This window comes from Doryrhamphus excisus, linkage group LG14 (assembly GCF_037039965.1).
Source record: "Doryrhamphus excisus strain RoL-2023G ecotype Guam linkage group LG14, RoL_Dexc_Guam_v1.1, whole genome shotgun sequence".
NCBI lineage: Eukaryota > Metazoa > Chordata > Actinopteri > Syngnathiformes > Syngnathidae > Doryrhamphus > Doryrhamphus excisus.
Genome location: NC_136370.1, coordinates 3,519,498 through 3,534,940, shown reverse-complemented (window position 1 = coordinate 3,534,940; position 15,443 = coordinate 3,519,498). Strand labels below are relative to the sequence as shown.

At 45.7% G+C, this 15,443-nt stretch overlaps 1 protein-coding gene across 1 annotated transcript; it reads right to left on the bottom strand.

The window, feature by feature from the left end:
* Window positions 1–12,113: 12,113 nt before the first annotated feature.
* Window positions 12,114–15,024, bottom strand: LOC131131818 (SERTA domain-containing protein 2). The gene is made up of 2 exons (XM_058076736.2): window positions 14,819–15,024; window positions 12,114–13,979 (listed from the first exon to the last, which is right to left on the bottom strand). Exon 2 carries the CDS (start codon window positions 13,973–13,975, stop codon window positions 13,259–13,261), a length of 717 nt encoding a protein of 238 aa, XP_057932719.2. The 5' UTR covers window positions 13,976–13,979; window positions 14,819–15,024; the 3' UTR covers window positions 12,114–13,258.
* Between the last annotated feature and the right edge of the window lie 419 nt (window positions 15,025–15,443).

Sequence of the window (15,443 nt, the reverse complement as noted above, 5' to 3'; positions counted from 1 at the left end):
CCCCCCCCACCATACAGCACCCCTCCCAACACAGGCTCATCCCTTCTTTCTCCTTCTTAACCCTCCTCCTCGTCCTCTCCCCTCGCAACAGTCTCATTGATCGCTCTAATCAGACAAGGACATTCAGCACTGATGGGAGTGTGTGTGTCCATGTGTGTGTGCGTGTGTTTTAAAGTTTACTGACATGAGGCCATAAGTTGATTTGCTTCTGTTTGCTTGCAGTTTAAATCCCCTCTTTGTGTACACAACTCGATGCTTGAGCAGTCATGTTGCCTAAATCAGACAGTCAACAGGAAAACAAAGCAAAAACAAAAGTTGGATGAAATGTTGACCGGCCTAATCAGGCCAGCGCCTCCTTGTTTGGTATTCCAGCACATTAGCTGTTGATTTATATTCAAGGGATCACCATGATCACAAGCTTGGAATAATGACTCAAACAATGAGACACTGCAGCGCAACTAAGTTTGTAATGCGGCTGTCAGAAGGCGGTTTCACGCCAGCGGTTCATACATTAATGGCTGTGTCTTGAGTTATTTTGTGGGGACAGTAAATTTACACTATTACATATACATGTACACTGACTATTTTACATTGTATCCATGTGCCATGATGTCATTATTGACCCATGAAAGATATCATAAAATATATACATATATTGGACTGCGTGGCGGTCGAGTGGTTAGCGCACAGACCTCACAGCTAGGATACTCGAGTGGTCCACCCTCGGCCATCTCTGTGTGGAGTTTGCATGTTCTCCTCTTGCATGCGTGGGTTTTCTCCGGGTACTCCGGTTTCCTCCCACATTCCACAAACATGCTAGGTTAATTGGCGACTCCAAATTATCCATAGGTATGAATGTGAGTGTGAATGGTTGTTTGTCCATATGTGCCCTGTGATTGGCTGGCCACCAGTCCAGAGTGTACCCCGCCTCTCGCCCGAAGACAACTGGGATAGGCTCCAGCACCCCCGCAACACTCGTGAGGATAAGCAGTAGAAAATTAATGAATTAATCTACATATATTGTTGCCTAACTTAAGCATTTTCAAGCATAAATATAGCTAAATGAACTAAAATACAAATATAAGGCATTCAGAAGATGCATTCAAAGTCATTGATAGTATTCTACACTGGTTACAGTCGTGTTACTGTAATGTTTGGTGAGACACACAAGGATTGATTGTCGCAATACTGAGTGGCAGTGGTCCCACCAATACAATGCAAGTCATCAATACAAGATCTTGGGGAAAAATTTAACTAATGTAATGTAACTAATGCATGTAACTAATTTTGCAAATGCGTGCCTTATGCCAGCAAAATATTATTGTGTAAGAGTATGGTTTTTTTTGTATTTTATTTGCCAACTAATGTCAACCTTCTTCGAGAAAGTGTGCACATTATTAGAGGAGATGATCTAGTCTGTGGACGCTTGTTAGCACTTAAGTGATGTTTGGACCTGAGCATGCATGAAGTTGATGGTGCATTAGTCTTGTCAGAGCGAGCGGGTGGATCGATAGTGGAGGAATGCAAGGAATAGTTACGATGTGACGGTCAGTCCAGGTATCAGGTAGCTTCAGTGTGCGGGACCTGTGAGTGTGTGTGTTGAGGAGGGGTAGATATTATGCAACTATTATTCCCAAATCATATTTGCACGGTGTCATCAAATATCAGCATATTTTTAGTCTGGTGGGATGCAGATCCTCTCAACAGCTCCACCCTGTATTCCACCATTGCACTCTATGTCAAACCCAAGCTGGTAGAGGTAGAGTCTGGGTGACATGTGGCAGCATTAAATATTCAGTCCAGAATCACATTTCAATAAGGTGACTGATTAACTTGTTACCAAAACACCCTCTGAGGTTGCTGAGAACCTGAGCTGTAGTAGGCCATGTCTGATAAAAATATACAATACAAAATAATAATATTACCATGGAGCTCAGTTGGTCCCTGGTATGGTACTTGGTATGGTATGGTACCTTTAAGTAAGCTGAAGTACTTCTGACCATTCATTTTCTACCGCTTATTCTCACGAGGGTCGCGGGGGGCGCTGGAGCCACTACACTTGGGCTTTTAAGAGGACTGGCGGAGTCACAAAGCAGCTGCCAAACAATGAAACGCGACGATGTGTCCAAAGTGGTGGCAGATTGACAATTGTCCAAATTGGCAAAGATGTGTCCTTTGTTGGGAGAATTGTAGTTCACATAAAATGTTCCAGAAATAATGGGCTTTTCTTCAACAAAACAAGAAATCACCTCTCAGCTGCACCAACATGGCGCCATACGAGACCCGAGGCGTGGCCAATTAATCTAGCATGTTTTAGGAATGTGGGAGGAAGCCGGAGTACCCGGAGAAAACCCACGCATGCACAGGGAGAACATGCAAACTGGCCGAGGGGGGAATTGAACTTCCTACTTCTGACCATCCTACACTAAACGTTGATGTCTTGTAGGGAACTACAAAATATGGCCCGCAGGCTTGGAGTTAGAGACCCCTACTCCAGGTTGTTTGTGTTTTTTGTTTCTGATTGTAAGTCCACAGTAATTAAATCTGTGATGATCAGATGACATCATCTATTTCTTCCTTTGTGGCCACCTGCAGCCACAGTGATGCAGCATTTATTTTTGGCTCACCTTCAAAACACCATCTCTTGGTTTTATGGCCGTAGAGGAAAGGAATAAATATCCATGACAAGCCCAACCGATGCATTACAGCCATGTGGGAAAAAAACCATGAAGGACACAGCGACTCCACATGCAGGTACTTCTTATGGTCAGTGGTGTATTTGGTACCTGGGCCTTCAGTGGGGACTTAAGCAACTCAATCCACCTCGACAATAATACACAATAATGCACTATAACAGTACGTGGCATTACAGGACTCTGGATGAATACCATTATTACTAAAACAATAAACCCAGTTAACCCTTTATTTTGTAATACATCATTCTAAAAATAGAATGTACATATACACCTTTCAATGGTAGGGAATAGGCTTTCAGGCATCAACCAATCAGAGGACGCAAAAAGGATGATGTGGTGACATGGATAAGGTTGTGAGTTGAATCGGAAATATGATTTATAAGAAAAAAAAAACAGCCACATTGCGTGTATATGACATGAGCCAGCACTCCTGATTCTGAAGGCCCTGGCCAGATTACATCAATATGGCAACACAAAGCTGAAATCTGACAATCTAACATACACTGACACTACTAGAAGCAGTGCAGCTAAGACGCATGCTACAAAATGAAAATAACCGACTGGAATAAATAATACAGTTTCAATCAAATTCAAATTGTAGCAGATACAGTAAGGCTTTGCTGTCCTGGGCAGCACACCACTGTTGTAACAGTAACAGATTAGTTGTAACAAAGCAATGGTGATTTATACAAAAGTCCTGTCACGTCTTGGCTTCGGCATTGCAACACGACCAAGATGCAGAGAGCAGGAGATCCAAGTGCAGATCAAAAGTCAGTTTAATATATGCTGATATGGTATACAGCAGCAGGATACAAGCAAAGACGGTTGGAGTAGCGTGAGAGCTACAACAAACAATGCAGCAACAAACTAGGGAGCACGCACCTGACCTAAATAGGAGGGGAACACAATTAGCAACAGGTGCGAGTGATAAGGGAACAGAAAAGCAGGCAGACAAAACAGGAAACGCTACCAAAACAAGAGCATGAAACAGGAACTAAGGCATAGAAATATAAACCAAGTAAACTGTCACACAGGCGAGCTTGCGGATCGTGACAGTACACCTCCCCTCAAGGACGGATCCTAGACGTCCAGAAAGTCCAAAGTCACAAAAAGGCAGGGATGGGTGGAGGGAGGTTCGGTGGTGGGTTGCCAGCACAACACTCGGGGGGTCGTCCTAGACGGTGGACTAGACGCACAAGGCCGAACCTCTGAAGAGGTCGGCCAGGGTGGCAGGGCCACGCAGGAGGACGGCCAGAAGGGTGAGCGGCCCGGAGGGCACTGGGCTCCTCTGGAGGGCGCCCAGGACAACAGGCCCCGTGAGAGCCATGGATGGACCCCTCTGGGGGCCGGCCAGGGTGGTCGGCCTGGGCGAGCGGCATCCCGCCGCTGGAGAGGACGAGCGGCCGGTGCCAGTACGGGAACTAACGTTGCTTCTTCTGATGTAGAACAAAAGGCGCCATCCACCTCTTCCACGAGGGGGATGGCGTGTGCCTCCGAAGCACAGCTTGAAGCACTAGCACTAGCAGGCGTGGTGTGGGAACAGGCCTGAAATGCCGTAGGGTGGGCACTGGGGGGGTAAGAAGCTTGAGGCAGCAAGGTGGGGGCTCCAAGGAGGTCTGTGGCTTCGAGCACCGTGGAGCGGGGACCGGGAGGGGTGGACCCTTGAAGCTGTGTGGTGTAGGTTCTGGGGGGGTCTGTGGCTTCAAGCCACTGGGCACGGGAGCCAGGGGTTGCAGGGGCTTGAAGCTGCGAGGTCTTGGCATTGGAGGACTTTGTGGTGTCACACAGCTTGGCACGGGAGCCAGGGTTTGCGGAACCATGGAGCTGCGTGGTTTGGGCACAGGGGGAATCTGTGCCATCACGCAGCTTGGCATGGGATCCGGGGTTTGGGAACCCTTGGGACTGCGTGGTTTGGGCACAGGGGGAATCCGTGGCGTCACACAGCTTGGCGTGGGAGCCGGGTCTTGAGAAACCCTGGAGCTGCGGGGTTTGGCCACTGGAGGAAACAGTGCCGTCACACAGCTTGGCGTGGGAGCCGGGTCTTGAGAAACCCTGGAGCTGCGGGGTTTGGCCACTGGAGGGGAACGTGTGCCGTGCTCCTCTTCGTATTGCGCGAGAGGCAACAGGGATGTGGAAGAGGTGGTCGGCTGGAGTTCGGCATGCTGACGTGCTGCGGGGGCCATCAATAGTGGCGTGATGGGCCGGCACTCAGCGACGGTGTGGGGGGTTAATGCCGCCTCGGCATGGTGTGGCGAGGAGAAATTGATTGGCTTCACCCTTTGATGCTGTGAAGCCTTCGGCACTAGCGTGCAGTCCGGCCCCCATTCCATGGTCTCCAGCTCCTCCGGCGTGTACCTCGCACGCGCCTGCTCCAACGCCCAATGCCGGGTCCACTCGGCGAACTCAAGATCTCCGTCGGGTTCATCGAAGCCGGCATGGCAGGAGGGCGGGTGCGCCTTGGCTTCGCCTTCCGGCACCGCGGCTTGCGTCGGCGTCGCGACCGGTGTGGGGTGTCGTCGGTGGGTCCGGGTTAAAACCACGCCATTGAGACGAGCGTGTCGTCCGGCCCGCGCACCACGTCCTCCAGTTCCCATGGCGGTCTCGCCGTCTCCTCGTCTTCCATGGCTTTGAAAAGCTGCCAGGTCCAGAAATCGCTCTCTGCGAGGTCGCCTTCATTTGGTTGCTGCATTCTGTCACGTCTTGGCTTCGGCATTGCGACACGACCCCAAGATGCAGAGAGCAGGAGATCCAAGTACAGATCAAAAGTCAGTTTAATATATGCTGATATGGTATACAGCAGCAGGATACAAGCAAAGACAGTTGGAGTAGCGTGGAGAGCTACAACAAACAATGCAGCAACAAACTAGGGAGCACGCACCTGAACTAAATAGGAAGGGAACACAATTAGCAACAGGTGCGAGTGATAAGGGAACAGAAAAGCAGGCAGACAAAACAGGAAACGCTACCAAAACAAGAGCATGAAACAGGAACTAAGGCATAGAAATATAAACCAAGTAAACTGTCACACAGGCGAGCTTGCGGATCGTGACAAGTCCAAAGTAATTAGTGGAGCATTTAACTCATTTGTGTGTGAGAAGACTGCGAACTGCTGCTTCGCGTAGGTGATGAACAGCCGGTCAATTGATGCAACAGTTACAGGCCTGGGATGAGCCCTGCCTAAACGTGATCCTGCTGCTTTTATCGATAACCGGCACCGTCAATCAAAGCGCGTTGTCTCCACCAACAGCTTTTAACGCCCAGAGAAGCAATACAGGCCCGCGTTTGCCATGCTCAGTATTTCATCACTCAGCTTTTGCTGAACCACCAGCAACAGTTTATACAGTGTGGACATATAATATGCATAAGTTTGATTTCATTCATAATTAACTCTGAAATATACATTAAATATTTTTTTATTGAAAACATGTTTCTTAATGATTGTATACTATGTTGCATATAAATGATAATATAATAATAATAATAATACCGCTTATCCTCACGAGGGTCGCGTGGGGTGCTGGAGCCTATCCCAGCTGTCTTTGGCTTAATAATAAATAATAAATAAAATAAATATAATATTAATAATAAATAAAACAGATGATAATATCAATAATAAGATAAATAATAATGTAAATACTCTTTTTATTAAAAAAAACATTTCTTAATGCTTGTATACTATGTTGCATTTTTGTCCAGACTTTTGGGACAACCTGTATGTAGCTCTTCATTATTTCATTTTCCACACATTTTTTTCCATACATGGATGTGAATAAGGTACATACAACATACGTAGTGTTACAATCCAATGGCATTCACAACCATCCATCCACTCATTAGTTCTGATTGAAGTCTTGTTTGTGGATTCTTATCAGCCATGTTAAAATCCCATTTGTCTTGGGTTACGTAAAAGTGATACAGTAAATAAGTGATGGTTCTGCAGATCAGAGCAAGAAATTCCTGAGGTTGTTATGCATGAAGCCGGGCTTACATTGTCAACAGATGTGAGTTGAAGTCATCTAAGAGTGGAAATGTGATGGGAATGGACTCTGGAACGCTGGACTGAACTGCTTTATTAGAAATATTTATTAGTTTTATTTGTTGGTGAATGGATTGTCTGCTCGTCTAATTCAGTGATCTTCCTTAGGATATCATATTTATCTTTTTTTATTTCATTATTGTATAATTTGATTTGAAATTCGACAATACAAAATGCAAACTCATTTTTAATTTAATAAACTTATGAAAGTATCACAAAGTAGACTAAATACCAATGGTGGGCGGTGCATTTCGCTGGGCCTTCAGTGGGGGCCACCACTATCATGTTGCATTTATACTATACTATACTATATTATACTATACTATACTATACTATACTATACTATACTATACTATACTATACTATACTATACTATACTATACTATACTATACTATACTATACTATACTATACTATACTATACTATACTATACTATACTATACTATACTATACTACAATTAACTATCAATGACATACAAAAACGCAAGATAACAACGAGAGAGGCTTATTGGGGATGAATATGGTAATGTCTGCCCGAACGGTACGACGACAACAATCTTTTTATTAAAGCAAAACTGGCCACAACCATGTCCAAATAACATCAAAAAGCCTGTTACAATATAGGTCAGTGCTTCTCATAGCATTCTCATAGGTCACCAGAGAAGACCTTGATGGTCTTGATGGCACACCACTGCTAAATGCTCAGCTAAATATACCAATGGGGTTAAAAGTCTTGAAGACGAGTTCAAATCCAAAACCATGTCTTTGGAAAACCCCCCAAATAATGTTTTTGTGACGTTATATGTCATCTCTTCCCCATGTTGTCGCCATCGCCAGCTGCTCTCACGTGGCTGCCAGAGAGAAAGCGGGTGAAAGTGCTCCGGCTAATATCATTTACTGTGACTGAAGCCTCTTGTACACGTTCATTAGCTACAGAGCCTAGTTTTAAAAGAATCATTGAACAACATTTGCAACCATTTTCCCGACTGGGTTTGAAAATGCAGGAAAAAATAAATTTGCGTGGAAATACTTTCATGAAATCATAGAAGGGGTCATACGTCTTGGCTGCAGTAGTTTAGTGCATATCTAATAGTTGGAATCTGTGATTAAAAAAGCATGACGCTGGCTCTCATGTGATGACCATGTGACTGGTCATCCATGCATGATGCTGAGCACTGCCTCATGTCTCATCTGTGTGCGGCCATTAGCACACTCTGTCCTTAATTAGCCTCCTTTATAATTGATGTCACCATCATCTCAATCACCATTCAAGCTAGTCTTTATTTTGCTCTTTTTCTTGAGCTTCCCTATGAATGGTGATATAAAACTTATCTCTTGTCATCACTACTTCTACATTTCAATGTGTAACTTCATCAGGAAAAACTTGCATGAAGACATCATGTGATTTTGGCAGGGAAGACAGCATACCATCCGCTAATTTGTCTCTCTGTGAAAAGTGAACGAGATGATTCAGAAGATGCCGTTTCCAATCCATTTCTATGTGAATGTGCATGTTTGGGTCAAATTTCAGACCTGGACCTGGATCTCCACGCTGTCTGGGGAGCCTTGTAAATCACTTAACCGATAACTAGATCAGAAAGTCCCCCACAAGCATTCCAAAGCTGACGCAAGTCTCAGGGAGTAATAACACCAAGGTAGACCAGCCTTAATGTGCATCTGTGGAATGCATCTTTGTAGTCATGTCATCCCTGAGTAATTGCATATTTTGTTTAGTACCAGACTGTCTATGTTATGTGGTTATGTGCTTTGTCTTGAGCGATGACCACAACTGACGTCACTCAAAAAGTCCTGAATGCAGACTGTGGACTGACTGAGCACGATGGACAGTCTACACCAGGGGTGCTCATTAAGTCGATCGCGATCTACTGGTCGATCGCGGAGGTGGTACTGGTCGATCGCTGATCGATCGCGGCGTGACATTAAAAAAATATCATCCTAGCATCAATGCCGTCACTTGATTGATATACAGGGCAGCCATTCAGATGACAAGTGAATGTTGCCCTTCGGGTGACCAATCAAATCAAACAACGTCTCTAAGTGCAGCAGAACTTACGATGTCAGCCTATCATCCATCCCCGTTACTTGATTGACATACAGGACAACCAGTCAGATGACAACTGAATTTTGACCTTTAGGTCACCGCTCATGCGTAAACAACGATGCAAAGTGCTAAGCTAGTCGGCGAATTGCATCAGATTTTAAGCCCTCGCTAAAGTTTATGGTCACTAAAATGAGTGAAGTAGCTGGACCAAGTAAAAAGGCAAAAACATATCACTTCCATACGGAATGGGAGGTGGACTTTTTTTTTTCACAATGTCTTTTTCGAAGTGCGTTTGCCTGGCTAACCTGGCTATCAGCAGCTACTGTCCGGACTATGCATCCCTGGCTGATTCAATTCAGTGCAAGTCATCAAAGTAAACTCAGGTAATTACAAAAAATGTTAATAGTTATGTGTGTTTTGCAATATTGGCTCATTTGGTTATGTAAGGTACATCAACATACATTGTACGTACAAATAATCCTCAATACATTTGAAAATAAATAGATGTTTTGCATTTTTGTAGTGGGTAGATCATTTTGACTCGGTCATTTTAAAAGTAGCTCGCATGCTGAAAAAGTGTGAGCACCCCTGGTCTACACAAACAAGTTGGCCAGTGGCGCCATCTATCCGACCGACCACTTCAGCTTGCCACTTCAGTGAGTATGTGCTGACTCACCACAAAGCCCGGCCCACTGCTCTCGCTGCTGCAGTCCAACGGATGCCCGCTATCGTGAAAGCTAGACAGACGGACTGCAGACAGACTTTTATTTGACCACACCCTGAGTCCCACGGTGATAGATGTCTGCAGCAAACACTAAGGCAGTCTTCTTGTATTCTGCTCAGCTGTGTGCAGCACTGGTGTACACATTATGCTATGGCGCTCTTTCACTGAATATTAAGAGACACGAACAGGGGAAAAGCCACTATAAACATGCATTCAGGCCACATGTTCAGGTTGTGTAGTCAAAAACTGAGGTTATGCTTTTAAGCGCAGGTACTAACTAAGTCAGTCCAGCTGTCCCTTTGTTTGTTTACAGAATTACGCAAAAACGACTGATTTCCCCAAAGGTTTATACACAACCAGAAAGACACTATTATACCATATTTTCTGGACTATAAGTCGCTCCACAGTATAAGTCGCACAAGGCCAAAAATACATAATTAGATAGAAAAAAACATACATAAGTCGCACTGGAGTACAAGTTGAATTTTTTGCGGGTAATTTATTTTACAAACAACTTGACCAAAACAGACATTACGTCCTCTTGGAATGCAAGTTCTAACAATAAAAGAATAGAGAACAGGCTGAATAGATGTAAGATATGCTAACACAATGCTTATTCAGCTACACAAAACATGAACATGAACAGAAAAGGTGTCCCGTGTTTATGTAACATAAACACTTTTTTCATTTATACGTCGCTCTGGAGTATAAGTCGCAGGAACAGCCAACCTATGAAAAAAGGTGTGACTTATAGTCCGAAAAATACGGTATTTTGGTGCAGATTGAGATAAAAGTGCAGATCAATAGATTTAACTTCACTTGTGACCTTTTATAGTCCACTTGCATCGGAGTCAAGCTGTGGTGAAATAAGCGTGGCAGGTGCCACCCACTGACACGGTTTAATGCTGCTGTTTCACAATGAATTGTTTATCTCAACACAGGGATTTGCAAGTGTCAAGCCATTTTGGTTCTTTGGTACCTTGCCGTTGACAGTACAACACTGCAGTACTCCACATATTGCATCATACTGGTATTGCTTTTCTGCCGGTAGATACATATTTGGTATATTTGGTGCACCACAGGGCAACAAAGCTTGCTAGCTCAGTATGTCCGTGATCTGGAATCATTCCCAAGTTTCACCTATGAACTGCAAATTCACAATTTTCCATGACTGTGAAGCGTTTGTTATACGAGGACGGAGTAGTAATCGAATAGCGCACCTCAGGAACAATCGCTCTGAGTCACACGCAGCGTGTATGCAACAAAATACATAATTATAAGAAGCGGGAACAATTTCACCCTCGGCCATCTCTGTGTGGAGTTTGCATGTTCTCCCCGTGCATACATGGGTTTTCTCCGGGTACTCTGGTTTCCTCCCACATTCCAAAAACATGCTAGGTTATAGGTATGAATGTGAGTGTGAATGGTTGTTTGTCTATATGTGCCCTATGTGCCACCAGTCCAGGGTTCGCCCGAAGACAGCTGGGATAGCCCTATTGTTGCTTCCTTGTGAGTAAAAGTCTTATCTGTTATCGACCGACAGAGATGAGATGCAGCTCTCCTCTCCTGATCCCTTCTTGTGTCTTGAAGTCCAAGTCCTTATTCCTTGCACGCATTGTTGCTAAAGAGCACACAGGCTGGCTTGGCAAGCCACCAACCTTTCTCCACATTAGACCAGCAGCGGTGCACTAAACAGGATTATGCAGAGACAACCAGCTGCCTTTCGGTATTCAACCATCAGATGGCAGTATAGTCTCCCCTTTGGCTCCTCAGCCCTCCGGCTTCGAGACACAATATCTTTTGCCCTGGGCTCAGGCTTCCAGGCGGTCTGCAGCTGTCGCTCAAATTGTGAACCCACCAGCAAAGGGCTGTGCTTGTTTGTGTGTTGTGCATTATTCCACCTTCGGTTAAATGGTGGTTAAGCCGCTCTCTGATAGTGCACCATATTGTTATTAGGAAGGCTTGTTGAAAAACTAATAGTTTTAGTCACTTCCCGTATGTATATAAGTGTCCCGCCCCCTCAGGAGAACGCATTCTTTCGCCTCTGGTCACCCGCCCACTTAGGAGACAGGATGTGTGGAGGATCTTCCTCTGGCCGTGTGTGCCTGTGTTGACAGTGCAATAGTACAAAAAAGACACAAGACATTTGTTGTTTCTATAGTTTCTGTATTGGTGAATAAAATCTATAAAATAGTCCAGAAAAGGTACATTATTAATCAAAATTCTTATGAGCCAGCAAATGCATCCTTCAGTTACATTTAAATATATCTTATATATTCTTCTGAACAACATACTTGTGCTTGATAACCCTTACACACGCACACACACACACACACACTTAACTGGCACACTTTTATAAATAATACTGCAGCTTTCTGCTTGGAGATTTTACTATTGTTGTATTTTTCAGTTTCGCTGTGTTTTTGTCTGAAAGGCTCAAAGACAAAAAAACAAGTGTTGAAGCGTAGCTCTCTTGTGATTGGCTGGCGGTCTGAGACTTGGACAAAACAACCTGGATACTCCTCCCACTCAACAAGTGACACGGGGATGCTTCCACACAGCCCCTCCCCCTCATCCTCCACTAACCCACCCACCCTCCTCACTCCGACTGCCACCTCCAACCCCCTCCCCCTCAGGGAGCTGCTTGTCAGCCTGTCAGGAAACATGAAGCTTGTGCGCCCGTGGCGCTCGAAGAGCACAGAAAAAACGGGGCTCGGGAGGGGGAGAGGATGGGCGGCGACGTGTGATGGTGGCGCTCAGGCAGCCTCAGACTCACAAGTAAGGCACATCGACCACATGATAGCAGGAAGATTTGGCCTTGTAAGGAAAGTGTGAGAAATACGGACTAGTTTATAAGAGTGTTAACATCAGGAGGTAGAAGCGGAATAACACACACACCCGAAACCGTGGGTGTCCAAACTTTGCAGCGAGGGGCCACATATAGAAAAAGTCAATTAGTATAGTATACAGTATATGTCATTACGAATGAGTTCATTTCATTTTTACAATATGTTGAAAGGGCCAATAAAACACGAGCTGCAAATATTCGCACTCAGCCGCACCGCACTTTGGACACCCCTGTCCTAAACATTCCACTTTGAGCCTGGACGCCACACTGGAGGCGTCGCATATGAAACTGCTCAAATACAGACTCAAGACGGCCATAAAAATTCTCGAATTATGGTTTATAATTGGGCCCCTGTTTGGCACTCACTTGTCGGATTTAAAAAATGATTGTCCAATCAGCTCACAGTCACATCTCATAAAGATCTGAATTATTAATAATGTGGTCCTAAATAATATCATATTAAATCATGTTAGATTAAGGAATTATCAGAGTGGTTTGATGGTCGGGATGCATAAATATTTTAAATACATGGTGCCAACACAGCTTGGCGAGCTGGCACCAGCACTCCCTCTAATGTAACTGAAAGCATCTCAATTAATAATCAACCTGGCAGGCGTGACGCACTAACCCTTACAGCTCGGGTTTCCTTCCGAGCTCCGCCTACCACACCTGGGGAAAGGGTGTGACGTTTAGTGATTCCAGCAACTTGACTCAAAAAGTTGATTTGATGGATGAGCTTCTTTCCACATCCAGCGATGAAGCGACTTATGATTGTGGATCTGCAATAACCAATAGTACTTCTGACAATGAAAACAAAATGGCAGATGGACGAATCACTGGTCACATCAGATTCATATGTCCATATGTGTCCTTAGAGGAGTCTTCTTGTGGATCAGGACTTCACCAGAATCTCCATGATATGGTCCAGCTCGTTCAGGTCCATCAGACACGACTGGAGAGTCCCGGCGGACGCGTGGCCTCCTGAACGCATTTTCACGTCCTCGTCCCCCCAGAAGGACACGCTGATGGGCCACAACGAGCTCACAGTCCAGGATGCAGACAGGTCCGACGTCTCATACATGGACGTGTCAATGTCCTCAAAGATGTCGTCCAGAGTGAGGTCACTGAGGTAGCCCACGGCATTGACCACGTCGCTAAACGTGCTGATTGGGGGTTTTAGCTCCACGTTCATCTCCTGGGGAGAGAAGTCGTGGGACAGCGCTGGGGACAGTCTTTCCTCGCCACCCTCTGCACACCCGTGGCATGTGAAGGACATGTCCTCCCTGAGGGCATCCCGCACACGAGGCAAGTTGGGATGAACACTGTTGAGGAGCCCGCCCGGGCTTTCCGCCATGTCGCTCTGCATGTCATCCTGGATCTGCCGCAGCGTATTGACGAGCAGCACTGAACGGCGCAGGCTGAGCTCCATCCCGGCCTGGTAGCGCTGCAGCTTCTCCAAACAGAGGCCCAGAACCCGTTGGCGCTGCTGCAGGCGGCTCATGTCCCGAGGACAGCCCACCGCCACCTCCTTCTCCTCTGCGGCCGTGTCCGCCTTGGACGCTAGCTCCTCCACGCAGCTCCACTTCCGCTTCACGCCACGACCCAACATGGACCTGCAAGTGCAGCGCAAGGTAACGCACATCTGCTAATTGTACTCCACAAAGCATCCTGACCATCATTGCCTTTCAATCAGGTCTCATACACCTGTACATCCACAGTACATGCTGACTCCACTACACCACGCTACCAATGGATGTGGCCTTGAACTACATGTATGTAGTACACCATTTATGTAGCACTATTCCGAAACACCAGCTACAACTGGATTTACCCTTCCAAACTGAGCATGGTGCGCTGACCTGGACCAGGCTGCTTGGAGGAGAGCGCTAATCAGATAGTTACGTGGAGGTACATGTAAATGTAAACAACTGCTTATGTCGTGAAGTCCATAGTCTTTCCATGACTAATTATGATAATGTAACACACTTGGTCATTTGTGTTCAGGTGAGTGCACCTTGTTTATGTAAGAGCCAGAGCTCCTTTGACACTTCCACGAAGATCTCATGTCCGTACATTCCCTGGACACTTGGGAATATTGTCCCAGTCTTCTTATTTCAACTCATGTGAGACATTTGATGTCATGATTGCTTGCAATGCGAAGACTTTGCTCACTAAAGCAGACATGGGTCTACTAGACCTGATGGATGGTTCCACAAGACTGTTCGTCCAGTTTTACGTGGACTCACATGAAGTCCAAAATGTGCTGGATCTGAGGGTTCAAAGCTGCCTATCAGATGTCAACTCTACACGATTTTAATGTCGACGTCATCACCACCATGCAGTTATACGGAACTTGCGTGGATCAGGACAGCCGGTAGCGGTGCCTCTCGTCAGACCGAGCTGCGTCTCAGCAAAGTGCGAAACTTCCAGAGCGAGAATTTCAAGTGCCCACCTTACATGTCCTTGGAGCGCGTCATGAGTGGACACGATCCACCGTACCGCCGGTTCGTTTAGCTCCGTCGCCGCGATCCTTTGCTGTCGAGTGCCGGAGAAATGAAGAATTTTCGGTCCAGTCCACAGCAGCAGAAGGGAGGGGGCTGGTCACGTGGCGACTGTGCCGTAGTTGTGGTCGGGATTTGATTGGTCTTCTCGGCCGCTGCTCAAGCCCCCTCCTCCACCACTCACGGGGCAGCGAATGTGCTGCCGCCTTGTTACCGACGAGTGCTGATGCTACATTCAATGCCACTCGAAAAAATTAACTTCTCTGGTGGCCGCACACGTGAGTCACCAATGGTATTGGAAAAGACGTGTTGGAATAGAATCGATCGCGTTGCATAACAACATGTTCGTAAGAATAAGCATCTCCACCGGGAAATGAAAAGTTACCTAAAACACGTTTTTGTAAGCCGTGTCATTCAAAACTACAATAGTTTTCAAACATTTGTACGTTACAATGATACATTTTGGTTTATTTATTTAAAGATGACACAAATGTAACATTTAAACGTCATAGTACACCTATAGCTGTACTATGGCAAAGTGAAATTAATCCGTCAGGGCAGGACTCAGTTATAAGG

Bases quoted from the DNA above. Each gene is read 5' to 3' on its own strand.
- LOC131131818 (XM_058076736.2), bottom strand. From the start codon at position 13,975: ATGTTGGGTCGTGGCGTGAAGCGGAAGTGGAGCTGCGTGGAGGAGCTA.